General features: G+C 43.0%; 1 protein-coding gene and 1 long non-coding RNA gene across 2 annotated transcripts; both read left to right on the top strand.

Annotated features, from left to right (window-relative positions):
* The first annotated feature begins 1,726 nt into the window (after nucleotides 1-1,726).
* Nucleotides 1,727-6,310, top strand: LOC133919428 (iron-phytosiderophore transporter yellow stripe 1-like). Its single transcript, XM_062363813.1, has 7 exons — nucleotides 1,727-2,224; nucleotides 2,313-2,482; nucleotides 3,219-3,316; nucleotides 3,430-3,564; nucleotides 3,659-3,848; nucleotides 4,950-5,067; nucleotides 5,163-6,310. The coding sequence occupies exons 1-7, from the start codon at nucleotides 1,840-1,842 to the stop codon at nucleotides 6,092-6,094; spliced, it is 2,028 nt and encodes a 675-aa protein (XP_062219797.1). The 5' UTR covers nucleotides 1,727-1,839; the 3' UTR covers nucleotides 6,095-6,310.
* Nucleotides 6,311-13,048: 6,738 nt separating this feature from the next.
* LOC133917621 (uncharacterized) lies at nucleotides 13,049-13,749 on the top strand. The gene is made up of 2 exons (XR_009909705.1): nucleotides 13,049-13,361; nucleotides 13,534-13,749. It is a non-coding gene; the product is annotated as an uncharacterized LOC133917621 (long non-coding RNA).
* Nucleotides 13,750-18,833: the final 5,084 nt, after the last annotated feature.

Raw genomic sequence — 18,833 nt, 5'->3', positions numbered from 1 at the left:
GGCTAAATAAGGAGATTTCATGCAATAACATGCATGATATATTGGTCTGCTAACAAAATCAAACAAAGATTTAAAAAAAAATGTTACAATATATGATTCGCCATATCTCTTTCTATACTAGAAAATATTTTAGATTTCATTGCAGGCATTGGTCAGCAGTGCAAGCACCCGCCATGCTACTGTCATTGAGTACGTCAATTAGGTCGCCAATGAAGATTTTACATGTACATCCGCGCTTGCACCAATGGACGACATCTTGACTCGATCGTTGTTGAATGTCGGGGAGCAAGCGGAGCGAGAGAGATTCACGTATGTGTCAGAGCCGATGGACAACGCCTCGGCTCATCATTGAACGTCGGGAAGCAAGCGCATGGAGACAGGGAGATTGACAATCCTCTCAAATTGCGCCCCACCGGCAATGGTTACAAATTCGGATGTGGAGATCTATAGCGGTTTACGGGGTATTAGAGTGGAGAGAGGAAATAATCTCTATTTAAAGGCTAGCTTTTTCCGGTTGTGGGGGTAAAAATTATGGCTTTTCTCGGTTGCGGGAGTAAATTTCTGGCATTTTTCAGTTGCTGAGTGGATGACGCATTGATTGTCTAGTTGCTGGAGTAAACTTTCGGTTTTTCCTAGTTGCGGAGTGGATGCCACATTGAATAGTTATTTAGCACGGTGGGGAGTTATATATATATATATATATATATATATATATATACTCTGTACTCTCGGGAGTACATACTCTCTACTATAATATACCACATAAATAAATTGAATATACTCCTTTATCACTATGGGTATACTTATATACTCATTCTAAGATAATTCGATGTGAACTACATGAAAAAATTAAAAAAAAAGTCCATCAATTTTAATAGATTTTAATAATACTTTTATATTTATACATAAAATGTAATATACTAAAAAAAATATGTGCAAACCACATAAAAAAGTATACATACTACTTGGATAATTTTATATACTCATATGCTCCGTATACATACTATTTATCACATGAGATACTCTCTATATTATAAGATACATATATGAGAGTACATATTCCTGAGAGTACCAAATATGCTTTATAGTATGCTATACCTAGGATGTAAAATAGCATATATATAGAGAGAGAGAGGGGTATGCATTCCCCCAATAACTATAATCAGCTCCGCATTAGAGAAGCCACGATTCCATTACTCTGTCGACATGAATTCATCATTGGCAAGATATATGTATATATATACATATGTATATATGTATACATATGTATATATATGTATATATATATATATATACACACATATATATAGGTATGCATTCCCCAATAACTATAATCAGCTCCGCATCAGAGAAGTCACGATTCCATTACTCTGTCGACATGAATTCATTATTGACAAGACGGCAAGAAAAATGCCGCCAGTACTACTGATCACCCCGCTCAAGTTGCTTTATTCTTTCATACGTAACTCTCTCAAGTTTCGGCCAGTGATCCTGAGTGAAATGGACCAGTGGTAAGAATATACAAGAACAGTACGTGCCATTAACTACCTTCTGATGGTACGAATCATATGATTTGGATGTATAGACGGGAGAAACTTTCTTACATTATTGATATGGAGATGATAAAAAAAATACTTCGATGCAAGAAAATGATTTCGATTTTTTTCTAAGAGAGTTGACATTTGGCGAGCATTTCTCTATATAAACCTCGGTTACTATTAGCATCGCAATATCAACATCTGTTTGCAACTCACCTCCTTGGGGTTGCACTTGTAGAGATCAGCCTCTGCACTTCTCTTTGGCTTCGTTCAGCCGAGGAGGAAGAGGAGCAACGCTACCATGGACGTCGTGAACCGCGCGCACCGCGGTGTCGCAGACGATGAGATCGAGAAGCACGAGCCCGGGCCCGGGGACATGGAATCTGACCCTGCGGCGGCGCGTGAGGAGGAGTGCGTGCTGCCGTGGCGCGAGCAGGTGACCGTGCGGGGCATGGTGGTGGCGCTGCTGGTCGGGTTAATCTACAGCGTCATCATCATGAAGCTGATCCTCACCACGGGGCTGGTGCCCACGCTCAACGTCTCCGCCGCACTGCTGGCCTTCCTCGGGCTCCGCGGGTGGACGCGCGTGCTGGAAAGCCTCGGCGTGACGCACCGGCCCTTCACGCGCCAGGAGAACACCGTCGTCGAGACCTGCGCCGTCGCGTGCTACACCATCGCGTCCGGCGGTCAGTTGCTCAGTGCACGCGCACGCGCGCGGTGCATCGCTCCATCCGAAATGTCGTGACAGCTGTTGACCGATTCGTGCGCATGCAGGTGGGTTCGGGTCGACGTTGCTGGGCCTGGACAAGAAGACGTACGAGCTGGCCGGGAACTCGCCGGCCAACGTGCCGGGGAGCTACAAGGACCCTGGATTTGGCTGGATGGCTGCATATATGGCGACGATCAGCTTCGCGGGCCTCCTAAGCTTGATTCCCCTCAGAAAGGTGTCATTTTTCTCTCTTTTATCTCCCATGTTTTTCCAGCATGCACAACGTGTTGCAAGGATGAAGTTTCAAAATTTCGGCTCAGTATCCCTCGCGATGGATCAAATTCACAGCCGCTTCTTGTTTCCCGACTCCTAGTCAACGGTACGAAAATTGGTATTTTCGAAACACGTACTGGCCATGAGTATTAGCTAGATTCTACATTGAAACACAACAAGCTAAGAGGCCTTAACTAAGGTGAAAATTGTAAAAGCAGGTAACTATGTATACAAGTGTAGAATTAGGGAGGAGGAAAAATGTAGCCAAGAGATTACAGCCTTGAGTTTATCCATTGAGAGAGTTGATCAAGATACATTCTTTTGACCCTATGAGTGACCAACAGCTTAACTCAAGAAGAAATCTGGTCCTGCATTGTTGAATTGTTAGACCAATGTTATTGAAGAGCCAATCATTTCGGGTTGTCCAGATGCTCCAGCACATAATGATAATTATCTCCATGTAGAATGGCACATTGATTTTTCTTTTCACATAAAGACGAGGCCTGTCATTAGAGGACGCAAAATAGGCCCAACAGAAGCGGAAGTTTGAATGCACAAATATAATGTTCTTTTCTTTTGCCACTGACCCAAAATTTGTCCAAGGTTTGTGCTACAAATATGAAGAATGGTGTTGTGCACTAGAAAATCCTATCTAGTTTTCATTTATCAATGCGACTCATTTTACATGATATTTCCAGGTTTTGGTCATTGACTACAAGTTAACTTACCCAAGTGGAACTGCAACTGCTGTTCTCATAAACGGTTTCCACACTAAGCAAGGAGACAAGAATGCAAAGTATGGATATTGTTGCCCCACCACTCTTATGCTCATTTTTAAACCGTCGTTTGACTGAAGCATCCCTCGATGACTATTCGATCCGAGTGAATTTATTTTACTTTCCACGATAGGATGCAAGTCCGTGGGTTTATAAGATACTTTGGGCTCAGCTTCATATGGAGTTTCTTCCAGTGGTTCTACACAGGAGGCGATGTTTGTGGATTTGTTCAGTTCCCTACATTCGGTCTGAAGGCTTGGAAACAAACGTAAATATACATGTTTTGCTAACATGTTCATCAAAGATCCCAATAATTTGCAGCATGTGATGCTATCTAATTCTCAATTTTTTTCGACTGTCAGATTCTTCTTCGACTTTAGCCTCACGTATGTCGGTGCGGGGATGATTTGTTCGCACCTTGTGAACATCTCCACCCTCATTGGTGCGATCTTGTCATGGGGGATATTGTGGCCACTCATCAGCAAACAAAAAGGTGATTGGTATCCTGCAAACATACCTGAAAGCAGCATGAAAAGCCTATACGGTTACAAGGTCTCTCTTATGACAAACTCTTCTTTTGCTCGTTGGTTATTACAACTTTTAGATATTGGAGACCCGTCTCCCAATTTTCTGTAAAGAAAAACTATCCAACCCCCAACCACGTCTGGATACAAGTGTCCAGTAGAAATAATTGAGAACTTTTACGATACTTCATACTACATGTAGGTGGAAGTAGTATAGATTTAATCTTATCGTCTATGTGATTAGGTATTTTAGTAATTATCATAGTATTATTAATATTTACGGTGTGCTGACAAGGTACGTCGCCTATGTCATTGCCGCTGATGGTGTTGACCGGCGTGCTTTTTGATGTGTGTGTTTGGCTGGTGCCACCGTGCTGCCGCCATTGCGCTCTGTTGCTTGGCTGCTTTTGGTGCGCCGGGTATTTTGCCGTTGCATGTTAGGGACGCTATTGATCGGTGCTTTGACCTCTGTCGTGGGTGCATGAATGGCTCTTAGCCGTGCCGGCATTGAGCTATCTTTTGCTTGTCTCCAGCGTGTCTGCCGTGAGCTGTCATGTTTGTTTGTCTCCGGTCGCGCGAGTCATGTGTGCACCGTGCACCGTCAAGTTCTCCGCTGAGCGGGTATGGTGTGGGCTGATGATGTGTTTCCGCTGGCCACCGATCATCCGCCGATGGTCTGATTTGGCTTTGTTTGCCACCGCTAGTGTGCTAGCATGCTGTCCTGCGGGTTGTAGCCACCAACCGGCTGTGTTGCTGCAGCCGGATTTGTGCGTTCATGTGTATGTTGTCTAGCCAGTGAGCTATTGAGGTGTGCTTCCGAGGCATCTGTGTTTGGCTGTGGTGTTACCGCCTTGGCGATAGGCATGATTCTGTCAGGCTACAGTGTTACCACCATTTCTTTTTTTTTTCTCAAAGATACCCTTATACTCCATATACTACGTCCGAACAATAGAGAATATTCTAATCAATTTGTACCATCCGATCTAAAAAATAGATAGCCCAAATTACTTTGAGATCATCGTAAGATTTCTGAAATAATTTATGTCGTGTGGTCTGTTGCATATATAAAATGTTGAAGTCACGTATATATGTATGTCACTAAATTTCTTTTGTTTTGTTTGCCTTCCAGGCCTTTCTCTGTATAGCTCTGATCACGGGAGACGGCATGTACCACTTTTTTAAAGTCCTTGGTGTCACTGTTAGGAGCCTGAACGATCGACTAAACCGCAAACGTGCTAGCAACAGAGGTGGGGAAAGGAAAACACTACAAACTCAATTCTAGCGCATGACTTCTCTATCTTTCGTTACTTCAAAAAATAACTTGTTGTTATTGAGTACGCAGTGGCAAATGGGGATGATATGGTCGCACTTGACGATCTACAGCGTGATGAGGTCTTCCATGGGGGCTCTGTCCCCTCTTGGGCAGCATATACCGGATATGTACTGTTATGCATCATTTCTGTGATCACCATACCGATAATGTTCCGGCAAATCAAGTGGTACTACGTTATTGTCGCCTACGTCCTCGCCCCTCTGCTTGGGTTCTCCAATTCCTACGGAACAGGGCTCACCGACATTAACATGGCGTACAACTACGGCAAGATCGCCCTCTTTATCTTTGCAGCCTGGGCTGGCAAGGACAACGGTGTTGTCGCCGGCCTTATTGGAGGTACAATGGTGAAGCTGCTAGTGATGGCCTCTGCCGATCTGATGCACGACTTCAAGACGGGCCATCTGACTTTGACATCACCGAGATCCTTGCTCGTGGCACAATTTATTGGGACAGCCATGGGCTGCATTGTCGCACCTCTCACGTTCTTGCTCTTCTACAAGGCATTTGATATTGGAAACCCTAATGGTTACTGGAAGGCGCCATATGCGCTGATCTACCGTAACATGGCGATCCTTGGTGTGGAGGGCTTCTCCGCATTGCCGAGGCATTGCCTTTCACTCTCCGCTGGATTTTTCGCGTTCGCATTGATCTTGAGTGTTGCTAGGGACATCCTGCCGCGCAGGTATGCGAAGTTCGTGCCCCTCCCAATGGCGATGGCCGTGCCATTCCTTGTGGGTGGGAGCTTTGCTATCGATATGTGCGTTGGGAGTTTGGTGGTCTTTGTGTGGAACAAGATGAACAGAAAGGAGGCTGCGTTCATGGTGCCTGCAGTTGCATCCGGTTTGATCTGTGGAGATGGCATATGGACGTTCCCTTCGTCCCTGCTTTCTCTTGCCAAGATCAAGCCACCAATCTGCATGAAGTTCACACCTGGAAGCTAGAGAATTTGGACAGTTCATGGATGCAGGATGGATTGATAGTGATTTGGATACAATAAATTGGTCACGTTACGTCCTGTTGATTTGTTTATTATGTAAACAGAAACTGTTGTTTTCCAAGAGGTTCAGGACTCAAGATTTCTTGACCTCGTATGTTGTTCTGTATAACCCACATTTGTGTTTTGAAAGAGGGATGAATACATTACAATTTAGCAGAAATTTTGTTCTTATGATTATTTTGGTTGCGTACCTATATTTTTTATAATGTTTATGCTTATTATTTAGACGAATATGTTGCCTATTGTATGCACGCGATATACCGAATAATGTGGATTGCAAGCTAGCTTGCCAGTTGTTTCCTCCCTCCCTTCTCAAGCAGAGACAGAGGGAGGTTACCCATCCCCCAACCCAAGCCACCCTCCCTACAGCTCCTCTCTGGCCGCCGCTTCGGTCACTATGACTGATGATGGCGTTCCCTCTCTCTTTCTTCCCCTCTTCCTCACCCTTTTAGGCATGGCCTTCCTACTACAAGTCTTGTTGTTGAATATCTGAAATGGTATACATGGGCACGTGAGTGGCCACTGGGCAACGGCCGTCGCCTCTGCTTCGGCATTGGGTTCATGCTCACCATGAACCTGGCCTGACGTCTCGCTCTATCTCTCACCTCCCATATCTGAGCAGTAGTTTGGATTTGGTCCCGTGACATGGTGCTCATTAGCGATGTGGGCCAGCCTAGACCTAGCTGGTGCATGTGGTTGATGAGTCGGATTTATGTAAAAAAAATCTGCGGGGCTTTAGGTTAATCCTAAGTTAATATGTACAGTTTTATCTTTAATTATATATGTTTATTGCACAAATGGTATTGGTTGAGTGAATTGTAGGAAATCCGGAGTCTACCCCAGAACTAATTGAATAGATGCGTGAAGATTTGATTCAGAACATCTCTAATTGACATAACGTCGATCGCCTCTAGAATATTTGGAGGGGTCCAATACGATCGCTTACCGCCTTACCATGCTGCGTTCCAAGTGCACCACCTCATCCAACCTACCATCTTCTATAAAAGGAAGGCGAGAGGACACGAGATATTGAGGACATCCGAATACAACTCGCCACCAATCTAACTCTAAGGGTCCGTTTGGCTTAGTGAATCATTTCCGATTCTCCTGAGAAACAGTGATTCTATTTGGCTCAGTGATTCTGTTTCTTCCTTTCTTGCCTCCCCTCTAGTATATAAACGGCCAATTTTTTATATTTAATTCTTTTCAAGTGCCACCAGTTAAAATGGGTCGCAGTTGAATTGTTCTTCATTCAAAAAATGTTTTGATATCTTTTATAAACCATATCTATCTCTGTGAATTTTTCAAGAAAACAACTTAATTTTGATTTCCTTTTCAAGAATTTGAATCCAGACAGCTAGCCAAATTATTTCAGCAAATGATTCTGATTCACCAAATAAATTTTTTAGAAAGAATCTAAATCTAAAACGTTTCTAGTAGAATTTAGATCCCTACCACAAGCACCTAAATCTACAAGCCTTCAAGAGTCTTAAGGGATTACTTAGTCTAGAGTCTCGATCGAGAGATCAAGATATCTTATAATTCCATCATTTGATCTATTGCATTGTGTGAACCCTAGATTAATCATTTGATACACTTATCCTTCAGCAATCAACGAGGAGTTTCCCTATTTACTTTGTTTATTTATAAGCATGTTTCATATTTGTAATCCCTTGATAGGTGAGTAGTACTTTTAAAGCAACGAAGATGTAGGAGATTGGAAATGGTGTAGAGATATATTCGCGCTTTCAATCTAATAACGGGAAATATTAGGATATCTCTAATAATCTAAACTCTAAACGTGGTCGCGTTCTCTGCGGGCCAGCTACTTCACGTCAGCCGTTTTGACAGGTAGGTCGTTTGATAAAAAGGCCACGCCTGGTATTGCGAATCATCAAGACTCTCCCGACTCTTCGTCTCCCTCTCCGGCCTCTCTCCCTTCCGACTCTTTAGGCCACCCGACCCCTCCACCGTCACAGCCGCCCCAGACGTGCTCTTCTTCTCTCTCGCACAGCCGCCCCCTCTCCCCGCCAACCATGCCTCCTTGTTCCCCAGGCGTTTCACAAATCCGTCGCTGATGCTAGCGCCACTGCCCACTCGCCCTGCTCCCACCCGCCTGCCGCCTTAGGTACCATCTCCGTCGTCCCACCGAGCACGGCCCTCCTGCTGCCTTGCCTTCCCCAGCGCTTGTGGTGGGAAGCGATGGCGATGGAGAGCGGAGATGGCGTACGAAATAGCGGCGACGCGGTAGCGACTTGCGTTCCGGCAACCAGAGCGAAAGCGGAGCGGCGGCGCTCGGCTTCGTGCCGGTAACACACGTGGAAGGGGTGAGGCGGCGTCAGCCCCATGGGATGCTCACCACGGTCGTGGCCTCGGATGGCATCGAGGCCCTCGCGCTGTCCATTTCCTCCTCTGTCGCAGCAGAGCTCCTCCCCTCTTGCAGCCTCTTTCCTGGTCCCCACCCCGGTCGCCCGCCCTGCCAACTCTCGCCGTCGCTGTCCGCAGGAACCTGGCAACGGGAGGAGCGCGTCCTCTGCATTTGGAGGTAGGCCACCCTGCTCGCGTGAGCGCCGCCCGAAAGTGCGTGACGCGCGACGTCTACACCTCCCCGCCGCCGCTCGGCCTCCTTGTAGCCGCTCCGCCTTACCCCCACCCCCGGATCCCCTCAATGCGAGAAAAATACGATGGCAACAGCGGCGGCAAAAGGAAGTGGGGGAGGAAGAGGCTACGGCGTGGGGCGAGAGGAGCTGAGCAGGCTCGCCCAACGTCTCCGCGTATTGCATCGGCGCCGCTCCCTGCACCCTCTCCTCTTCCATTCGGCGCCGCCTCGTCCCCTTCATGCGTGGAGCTGGTCGACAGCTCGGCGGGTGGCGGAGGTGCTGCGCGAGGAGGTAGAAGCACTGCTGCAGCTCGCAGGAGTAGGAGATGTGAGACAGCAGGTTGGGCGAGAGCGAGAGGAGGGCAACGCGGCGAGGGTGGCGCCCAACATGTCTCGCCCCGGCTGCTGGATTCCTCACTCGTAACTCATCAAATGCCGGTGCCTTGGTCTACCTCCCGCGCGTCATCCTCGACTCCTGGCTGTTGTGCCTCCTTCCCCCGCCATTTCTTCCTCCCGCAGTCCAGATCCACGCAAGACATATCTAAGAGACACTAGGTCTGCAATAAGAGCTGTGGTAACAGATCTCTCCGGCCCTCTCTCTCTCACTCTCTGATTTGTGTGAAATTGGTGCGTAAGAGAGTGATTAATCCTCAATTATGCAACTGATTCAACAAATAAACACGGTTGCACTTCTTTATCTGGAAGCAGTATGTGTGCTTCCTCCTGTTTTTTGCAGTATGTGTGCTTCCTCCTGTTTTTTTCTTTTTTTTTTCCTGCTTTGAGATTCTAAAAAAATTCCTTAGGATCAAGAAAGCGTGAATGTATGACCTTGCTGCACAAATCTTATATGTAAACAGTCACTACCGGAATCTGAAGGTTTGCCAAGTGTCCTATTCTTTGCCGAGTGCATTTTGTCGCGCACTCGGCAAATGACCCCCTACGCCGAGTGCCGTACGAAAGCACTCGGTAAATAATTAGGCACTCGGCAAATTAAAGAATATACACTCGGCAAAGAATAGCACTCGGTAAACTCAAGAAAATACACTCGGTAAAGTCGGACACTCGGCAAACATCACGCCATGTGTCCCTCCGGTCGTAATCTGACGGCGCGTCCCTCCTTTGCCGAGTGTCGTCTAACGGACACTCGGCAAACATTTCTTATTTTATTTTTTTAGGACACGAAAATGTTTTTCTCTTTTGTTCTCTTTTGTTCTCTTTTCTTTTCTTTCCCCCTCTCTTTCCATGTTAAAAATTGGTATTTTTCTGGATCCGTTTGCAATTTTTATGTCATTAAGTGCATTTCTAGGTTTTTAATGAATATAAGTCAAATTTGTACTGCAAGTACATGAAATAATAGAAAAAAATGGGTAGAAAAATCATATTTATGTTGTTGAGTCTATTTTTAGGCCTTACCCAAGAAATGGAAAGAAATTTGAAACATCTGGGTGGCAACACTTGACCACCAACATGTAGCTTATTGGTTTTTTAATTCTAAAAAAAGCAAACCAAATCTGAAAAATATAAGACTTGCCATGGTGTCATGATATGATACGTAGAGGCTATGGTAAAAATTTGAGAAGGTTTTGCAAAAGTTGTCACGTACGATGCTTAGAAACCGAAGCATCTCCGAGGAAGGATCGTGGTTTCGAGACGGAACGGATCAGGTTTGAAGCCGAAGTGACGATTGAATCATCGTTTGACCTTGAAACTTTTTCTACACTCAACATACAACATATCATATTCCATGTTAAAATTTGGTATTTTTCTGGGTCCGTTTGCAATTTTTAATTCATTAAATGCATTTCTAGGCTTTTAATGGATATAAGTCAAATTTGTACTGCAAGTGCATGAAGTAATGGAAAAAAAATGGGTAGAAAAATTATATTCATGTTGTTGCGTCTATTTTTAGACCTTACTCAAGAGATGGAAAGAAATTTGAAACATCTGGGTGGCAACACTCGACCACCAACATGTAGCTTACCATGGTGTAAAAAAAATAAATAGATGAAAAGAAAAAAACATAAAACAAATAAAATAAAGAAAGAAAAAACATAGAAGTAAAGAAAAACTAAACAACACTTTTGAAAAAAAAAACATTCTTAAAAAAAATCAGTTTTTTACCGAGTGTCCGTGTTTTAACACTCGGCAAACAATGAAATAATTTTTTTCCTGTGACCGCGCCTTTTTTTTCATCGGCCGCGCCTTTTTTTTTCCCGACTGCGCGTTATTCATTCGTTCCCCTCCCAATCTCGGACGCGCCTTTCTTTCTCTTCTGACCAGGTGGTGCAGGCAGCGGCGGCGGGGTGCCGCTCCTTAGCCAGCGCGGCGCAGAGCCCCGGAGGACGGAGGCGGTGCTCCAGCAGGGGTGCGGCCGCCGAGCGAGGTGGCGAGCGGGCGGAACTGCGGCCGAGCGCGGCGGTCCAGCGGATGGTGTCACTGCATCCGGCAGCCCGCAATGTCGCACCCCTGCCTCACCTCACGCCCCGTGCTCTTAGGTCTCAGCTCTGCATCTCCGCCGCCGCTGTCTACCGAGGAGGCGAGGGGCCGACTCACTGTCGCCTGGTTCTGGATCCAGGAGGCACCGAGGCAAGAGCCCCATCCGCTGAGTGGCCGCCGCGCTTCGCTTCTCCACTTCTCCAGTAAACGCCTGCCCGTGAGGCCGTGACCGTCCGTGACTCCGTGAGCTCATGAGGCGTGAGGTGAGGCCGTGACCCCAGCCCCCAAGAGTCCCTAAGATATCAAGTTATCAACAAGCAAATAAATCAAAGCTCAATAGCTCATCATATGAACTCCGAACTCGGCCCTAAACCCCTAATTTTATATCATGTTCATAGTATAAGTAGAGATTTAGAGTTACTCAAAGTCTCAACTCTCAATCCCACCCTTTGTTGCAGGAAAATATATTGCAAGCTCTAGTATAACTGACGAAGATAGAAGAATTGCAACTCTTAGATTATTTGTATCATGCTCTCAGAGTCTCAGGTCTCAGCTATTTGCCTATTTGCGGAATTGATGCAATGACTGAATGGCGTTGACAGAGGTATCTTAAATTCTGAAACTGTCCGTTGAGACCTGAAACTGTTTGCAGAACAAGAAGGATGTGTGATTGACTTGGCCAGGAAAAAAGGGGTAAGTCAGTAAATCAATGGCCAATTTGCTCGTACCTTCTTCAAGAACATCACAGACTAAGAGCTTGTTCTGAGCTTGTGATGTCTCAGTGTTTTTTGCAGGCGATGTGCGTGACGATGAGTTGTTGGTGATGACCCTTACTCTATTGTGGGCATCCAGAAGCTTCATCCTTAGCTAAGTTAGTTTCGTTGGAGAAAGAGCACCAGCCTGCAGGAACCTCAGAGCTATAAGTCATTCTCCATGAAAGCTCTAACTTGTAAGATATTGCAATTCAAAGTGGTAACTATTGCAAAAAACCTTGGCAAATATGTTAGACAATATTTAATTTACCCCAAAGGGCATCTTCATTCAGTAGAAGTAGGAGATGTCAGCCATTGTTGAAATTTAGTGGAAGGGGTACTGCTTTTTCTCAGTCAGGAAAAGTGTAAAAGAAAATGCTGCAAAAATAGTGAAATCATCACCTTCACCATGCAAAATGCCAGGATGTACTGTAATCGGCACCAAATTCTTCAGAATTAATACTCTAGCTAGGTGAATGCTAAATGGGTGACTGAATGTGATTTATAAATTTTTCAGAGATGAGGAGATTCCTTGTTCAATCTATGAGAAACAATGGTGGCGCTAGCGGAAGCAGTGAAAATCAGATAACTCAAGGAAGCACAAATATACCACAAGGTGAAAATCGAAATTTTAATATTTGAATGTTACTTTATTAATTAGAGCATATTTTTATTAATAAAATATTGCTCTAAAAGTCCGCCCAGGCTGTCTGAAAGCCCTGGGTCCGCCACTGGCTGCAGGTGCTCATGGATCGATCTTCATCTCTGTGTTTGTGTGTTTTTTTATCCGGTTATGTCTTTAGGCATAGGCTCCACATTTGATTCCTTGTCTGTTTTGTAGGGAGCATGAGTCCCCGTCTGCCTCAAGGAATCGCTGAAATGGATAGAGAATTTGAGGAGTTGGCCGCCGATGCAACCATGGCTGGAAGGGAGCAACTGACCATTGCGACAAGTACTATTCTTTCCGAATCCTATTGTCTTGACTAAGTTCATTAAATATTGCAAGCTGATGACTGCAATGTGTGGCATCTAAGGAAATTAGGATAATACCATGCAGTTCAAATACTGATAATCTTGCTTAATCTGATTCTGATTGATTATATAATTCTGTTAAATCCTGTAATTATGGTTCTGTTTCTTCTAGATGCAATATCAATTTCTGCAGATGCATGGTGTCAATGTAATTATGGTTGTTGACTTCCATTTTTCTCCGTTCCCAAACATATATATGTTGTTGGCTGTTCCTTTGTTTCTACACAATCAGATTGCATTGCAATAAGTTTTCTGATGTTAATTAACTATAAGCTTGTGGTAACCTGACTTTTCATTCTGCTGTCTGTTCCTTTGTTTTTACACAATCAGAAAAGTTGGTTGCAATCACGTGGAAAGGGTACCACAAAAAAGCCCAAACATTTCTGGCAAAGGTAATCCAAGTTCTTTTTTCAAAACTTGGGCACTGAACAATAGGAAATTATGTCTCCTTGTCAATCTGTAGTTTACTACATTTTCCTTATGCTATTTTACACAGGTTTCGTTGCTTGAAGTTGTACACATGTTTCAACAATTTTTACTCAGTTGGGTTTCCTTTCTTTTCAGGTTTACATGTATGGAAGATCTCCTTGTAGTAGTTGTTAATGTCTAGAATGTACTGTATATGATCCTTTTCTAGTGCTCAAATGTGATACCCATCATGTCCTATGTAAGCTATGTAAACATGAATGTGCTATGTAAACATGAATGTGAAGTTGTATTTGTCAAAGTTGAATCTGGATGTGATGTATCTGCCTTGTCTAGTGAATTTCGAATTTATTATGTGATGGTATGAAATGCAGTGATATATATATATATTGTTTTGAATTGTAGCGATTTTTTGAAACGAAATCAAAGTATATATATAACCCTTTGCCGAGTGTATTACTTAGACACTCGGCAAACCGGCCGTTACAGCCCTGCTGCCGTTTAGTCGCTTTTTTTTTGCCGAGTATCAGATTCGACTCTCGGCAAAGAGTTTGCTGAGTGCGCGATAAAAAACACTCGGCAAACAGCTGTTTGCCGGCACTGTGTACGCCGACAGCTGTTTGCCGAGTGTTTTTAAGCCTTCGCCGTGTGCCCTAGGCACACGGCAAAGTACCGAAATCCGGTAGTGAGTCATGGTTGTTTTGGAATGTAATATGATACTCTATGATCCCATGGTGCAGGTCAAGGAAACTAAGGTCTACATTTGGTATAGATCAAGCTAGCCTAATACTTATATCCTCTGTAATCTACTTTGTTGACTCTATATCTTTGTTCTCAAGACTTCATGCGCATCTATGTTAATCTTAGTGAAAATTTGCTAGGCTATGGTATTTTAGATTATTTAGTTCTTGCCTGCTCTATGCCTAAGTTGCTAAGGTTCATAAGTAGCATTCAGAACTACATGTTCAAATAGAAACAAAATGCAGTGTGTTCTTACTGTTTCCCCTCTGTCATGCTGATTATGTCGCTTGCTTCAAGAGATATCTATCACTTAGTTCACAGGCAATGCATCAACTCATGCTCGCTGCCTATCCACAATGTTCTGTGTCCCCGAATTTACCGAACGGCTAAGGCACGCAACACAATGTCCTGGGAAAAAAAACAAAGATTGCATGCAAAGCTATGGATCCTATTCTTGGAGATCAATCTTTCAGAGGTCAGTTAAATAACGACATGTAGTGCCATTACAAAAAAATGGTTATTCAATTATCTAGAACAGATAGATATATTGTATGCCTTAGCCATGATTTTATTTACCCATATACGCAACAGAAGCACACTTGCAATTTATAAAATGGGAAGATAAATACATGTTTGATCATTTTCTGTCATTGGGTACTTTGTTTTGTGATGCAAGCTGGAAGGTAATTTTTCACATTTTTACACTTTGAAATCAAAGTTATATACTAGCACACTCTAAATTTGATGAGAAAATTCAAAGAATAATGGAGTTACTTCAACTTGAACAAAATATTCTACTTGTATTTTGGTACTTCTGAATTAATAGGTTGGATAGATAAAGGTTAAGAGTAGACAGGGAGACGACACAGATACTAAGAAGTTATTTCAAGAAATGAATTTGCAAAACTTTCACACTTAAGAGTTCTCAGTTTTAAGATACGCTTCGATGTAGAAGCAAACTTGTATGGTTACTTAAGAGTTCATGAAGATTTTGTATGGCTTTTTGGTGGATGAGTGATGTCCTATCAACAGTAGGAAATTCTTTTAAGGACATGGATATGCTTAGATAAAAAAAAAGTAAAGAAAATTTAGAAGAACTTAAAAGAGCCAGCGATACTCGATGAGGTTCTCATTTCAATTCTCTTTTCAATATGATTGTTATGTTTCCGTCAGTAATTGAAGTTGTTGGTGACAATGCACAAAATGCCACCAAATCTCTTGATAGGATTAAAGCAAATGGACTCTTGGATGCAATCTAGACATTTGACTTTGTTTTTTTATGATGCACTTGATGGAGGTTACGTTGGATAAAAGTGCACTTTTAGGTTTAATTAGTTCCTAGATAAATCGTGAACAAAAACTGATATACGATCATTATTATGCAGCAAGAGTGTAAACTAGACATGTAAATAATAGATCTACACATCTATAATATACTCAATGATAAAACATGATTAAAATAAGATTAATCTTAGCGAACGTACCGATCTGCAGCAGGAGACACAGAAAACTTCGTGATGACGATGCAGAAGGTGATGACAGACAGGAAGCAAATCGAGAGCAGTCAATGACGACAAGAAAGTGGATCATGAGCAGTCATGCAGAGCGCTTTTCAAAAACCTTATTCACCATCTCTCGGTGCAGGATCTCAAGGACGATGGGTTCTGGAGATCTGCACTTCCGATTTATCAGTGCATGCCGGCATAGTGGGACAAAGTAGTCTACCTGTGGCGGCACAACAGAGAGAGGGGCAAAACCCTAATGTGTTGTATTCTATTGTGGTAGCGGCAGATGATAGATATATATATATATAATATAACCATTTTTTCACGTAGCAAATGAATGAAACTATTTAAAAAAAAGCCGCACATGCGTAAGCAACTGGACTCGATTTTAGCAGATCATTCATGTAGGTATCGTGCACTCGTGCCCTTCGCCCTGGCCACGGTTCGGTGAGCCGAGCAAACGAGTGTGCGCATGTTCTTCTAGTCCTCGTGAACTAAGGGGTGAAGGAGAGAACTTTTATAAGTTGGTCTCCCTCTAACTCCACTAGTAAGGTAAGACTAAAGAACTATAGCATCATTTCATATATTGGCCCTTTGAGATTTATTTAGAATTACACAAATATAATAGGCCAAACTTATATATTCTAACATGTTATACTCGGGATTACTAATGATTTGAATCTCTCTTTGCAATGGAAGGATCAAGACATTGTAAACGTTGTGTCATATCTTGGTACAACCAAAAGAAAGCTCCCAGAAATGAGAAACCAAGGCCAGGAAGGTATGTTTATAAATGTTCTTTGATTTTTGCCTCAAACATGATATTGAACTTCTGGATATGGATGCAATGCATGTTCCTCAAGTAACAAAATCAAACGTAGAGTTAAAATTTATGGCATATCAAATAAGGATTACTACCAAAGCATCATGTATGATGTTATTGATCTATTACGTGCGGAGCTTAACGATCGCTTTAGTGAGAGCAGCAATACCTTGCTTCTTGGGATGGTTTGTTTGGATCCTAATGGCTTGTTCTTTAACTTTGACAAGGATAAAATATTAGCAATGGCTTGCTTGCATCCTAATGATCTTAAAAGTGAAAGTAAGATTGAAGAATTTAGCTACCAACTTGATAATTTTGTTGAGAATATTCGTGATGATTAAGACTCAAATTTGAAAGGGATTTGTGATCTTTGCCAAAAAAAAAATAGTTGAGACAAAAAAAGCATACTAGTATTCTAGTAGTTTTATCTTTGAAACTAATATTGATTTTACCGGTCACGACAACGACAGTCGAAAGAGCATTTTATGCAATGAAATATATCAAGGCTGATTTATGCAATAGAATATGTGATAGATTTTTATATCATTTTCTAATTACTTACATTGAAATTGATATATTCCAATCTATTACTACTAATGCTAGGTATGCATGAGCACATAGGGTTGCTACCATAAATGTATTATAATAAATTATGTTCTTTTTTGTTCTATATGAATATTCTATTTGTAATGCTTGACAACACGAGCTTTGATGTTGACACCACCACTGTCGTCAACCATTAACAAGATCACGAGGGTAAGATACATCTGTTACCTATAGTCAGATTCCGGTTGATTATTGTGTTGTTTGTACATCCTTTGTGCTGGACAAAACCACTGATTTGTGGATTGTGGTGTACCTTTGTGTTTACATGGAATTGGTGTAGTTTTCAGTTCTTTAACTTTGTATAGAGACTCGGTACCAAGCTTTATGTCCAGTCAGAGTCCTACAATCTTGCATTTTTTTAGTACAAACGTACACACACATGCTACCCCTAAATCCCGAGCACATCCGTGTTCATCTAACTCGAACGTGGGTGAGAGAGGCGACGCCACAATCGCACCACCACCGAGCACACACTCGGTCGCACGCAAGCGGGGTCTCAAACCCCTACCGGTACCGATCACAACTGGAGATGGTACTGCCGAGCTAAACGCTCATTCGCTATAATCTTGCGTTTTGTTTCACGCAAATTGAATCAGAAATTTAGAACCCATACTGTAGCGAACATGGCTCTTTTAAAGTATGTATGTGATTTTAGTGATTAATGATAATATAGTTAATAAGACTAACATGTTTATCAAGTTTATGCTTTAGCAGGTTTCATAAATGCAATACATGAAGATTCCATCAAAGTGGAACTTAAGAAAAATTGAATTAGACGAGTTCTGAAAAGATTGTTATCCCCAGATGGTCTAGCGCTCAAGAAATTGTATACATTGGAGTGTTTTAAATCAGAAGAGGTATTTCAACAGAACACACCGGATGGTATGGCGTTGAGGTGATGAACACATCGAAGCATTTTCTAGGAGTGGTGTTTCTCGGTGGCAGAAAGAGTTTGAACGCCGGATCGTCTGATGATGAAAAGACATATACACCAGAGGCTTCAGCGGAACATTGTTCAGAAGTTTTAGACTCAGTAGAGAAAGGGATATACACATCGAATGGTCTGGTGCTTGCATTGGAGGAATTGCCGAAGTATTCATAGAGCTGCAATAGCTAGTTAACGACTAGTGATAACTGACAATGGCAGGCTGTGAGTGGAGAAGTCCGGTGTCTTGAAGTGGTGCATGCTGGAACATCCAGCGTTCACGAAAAATATGACCGTTGGAGCAATAGCTGGTTCACGAGTTTGAGGTTATAAATACCCCTCACTTGGTCTTGAGGGTGCTGGAATCTAGGGAAACTCATAGACACTTGAGAAGACATCCAAGCTATCAAAGTGTTAAAAGTGATTATCCAAGGTAATTAAGCACAAGATTAGGTAGTAATTATTGCTTATTATACTTAGAGAGAATTGTTGCTAGGTGTTGCTGCCTAGAGATGGGATCAAGGAGTGATCCTACCTTGTACTAAATGGTACGTCGATGTCTTAGAGTCTTTGTGACTCGCTGGCACTGTGAGTCTTGGTGGCTCAAGCTTGTTGACCTTCTGACTTGGTGTGGAGTGACGGCAAGACGCTTGTATAGGGACGCTAAGACCCTTACCTTGGTGGCTCAAGCTTCGAAGTGAAGACGGCAGCAAGTGACCAGAAGAGATACTTATGGTGATGTCTTGTCTTTGTGGCTTGGTGGCTCAACCTACTTGAGACCTAGGTGGCTCAAGGATTGTGATCGGATGCTGTCCGGGAGCTACAACCTAGGTGACTG

The sequence above is a fragment of the Phragmites australis genome, chromosome 5, assembly GCF_958298935.1.
Source record: "Phragmites australis chromosome 5, lpPhrAust1.1, whole genome shotgun sequence".
NCBI classification, from domain to species: domain Eukaryota; kingdom Viridiplantae; phylum Streptophyta; class Magnoliopsida; order Poales; family Poaceae; genus Phragmites; species Phragmites australis.
The sequence above is the reverse complement of the archived record's forward strand: the minus strand, read 5'-3'. Positions and strand labels throughout refer to the sequence as shown.

Excerpts from the sequence above, each read along its gene's own strand:
- LOC133919428 (XM_062363813.1), top strand. The coding sequence starts at position 1,840 with ATGGACGTCGTGAACCGCGCGCACCGCGGTGTCGCAGACGATGAGATC. Across the intron at positions 2,225-2,312 it reads CTACACCATCGCGTCCGGCG|GTGGGTTCGGGTCGACGTTG; the intron begins GTCAGTTGCTCA and ends GTGCGCATGCAG. Across the intron at positions 3,317-3,429 it reads CAAGGAGACAAGAATGCAAA|GATGCAAGTCCGTGGGTTTA; the intron begins GTATGGATATTG and ends TTTCCACGATAG.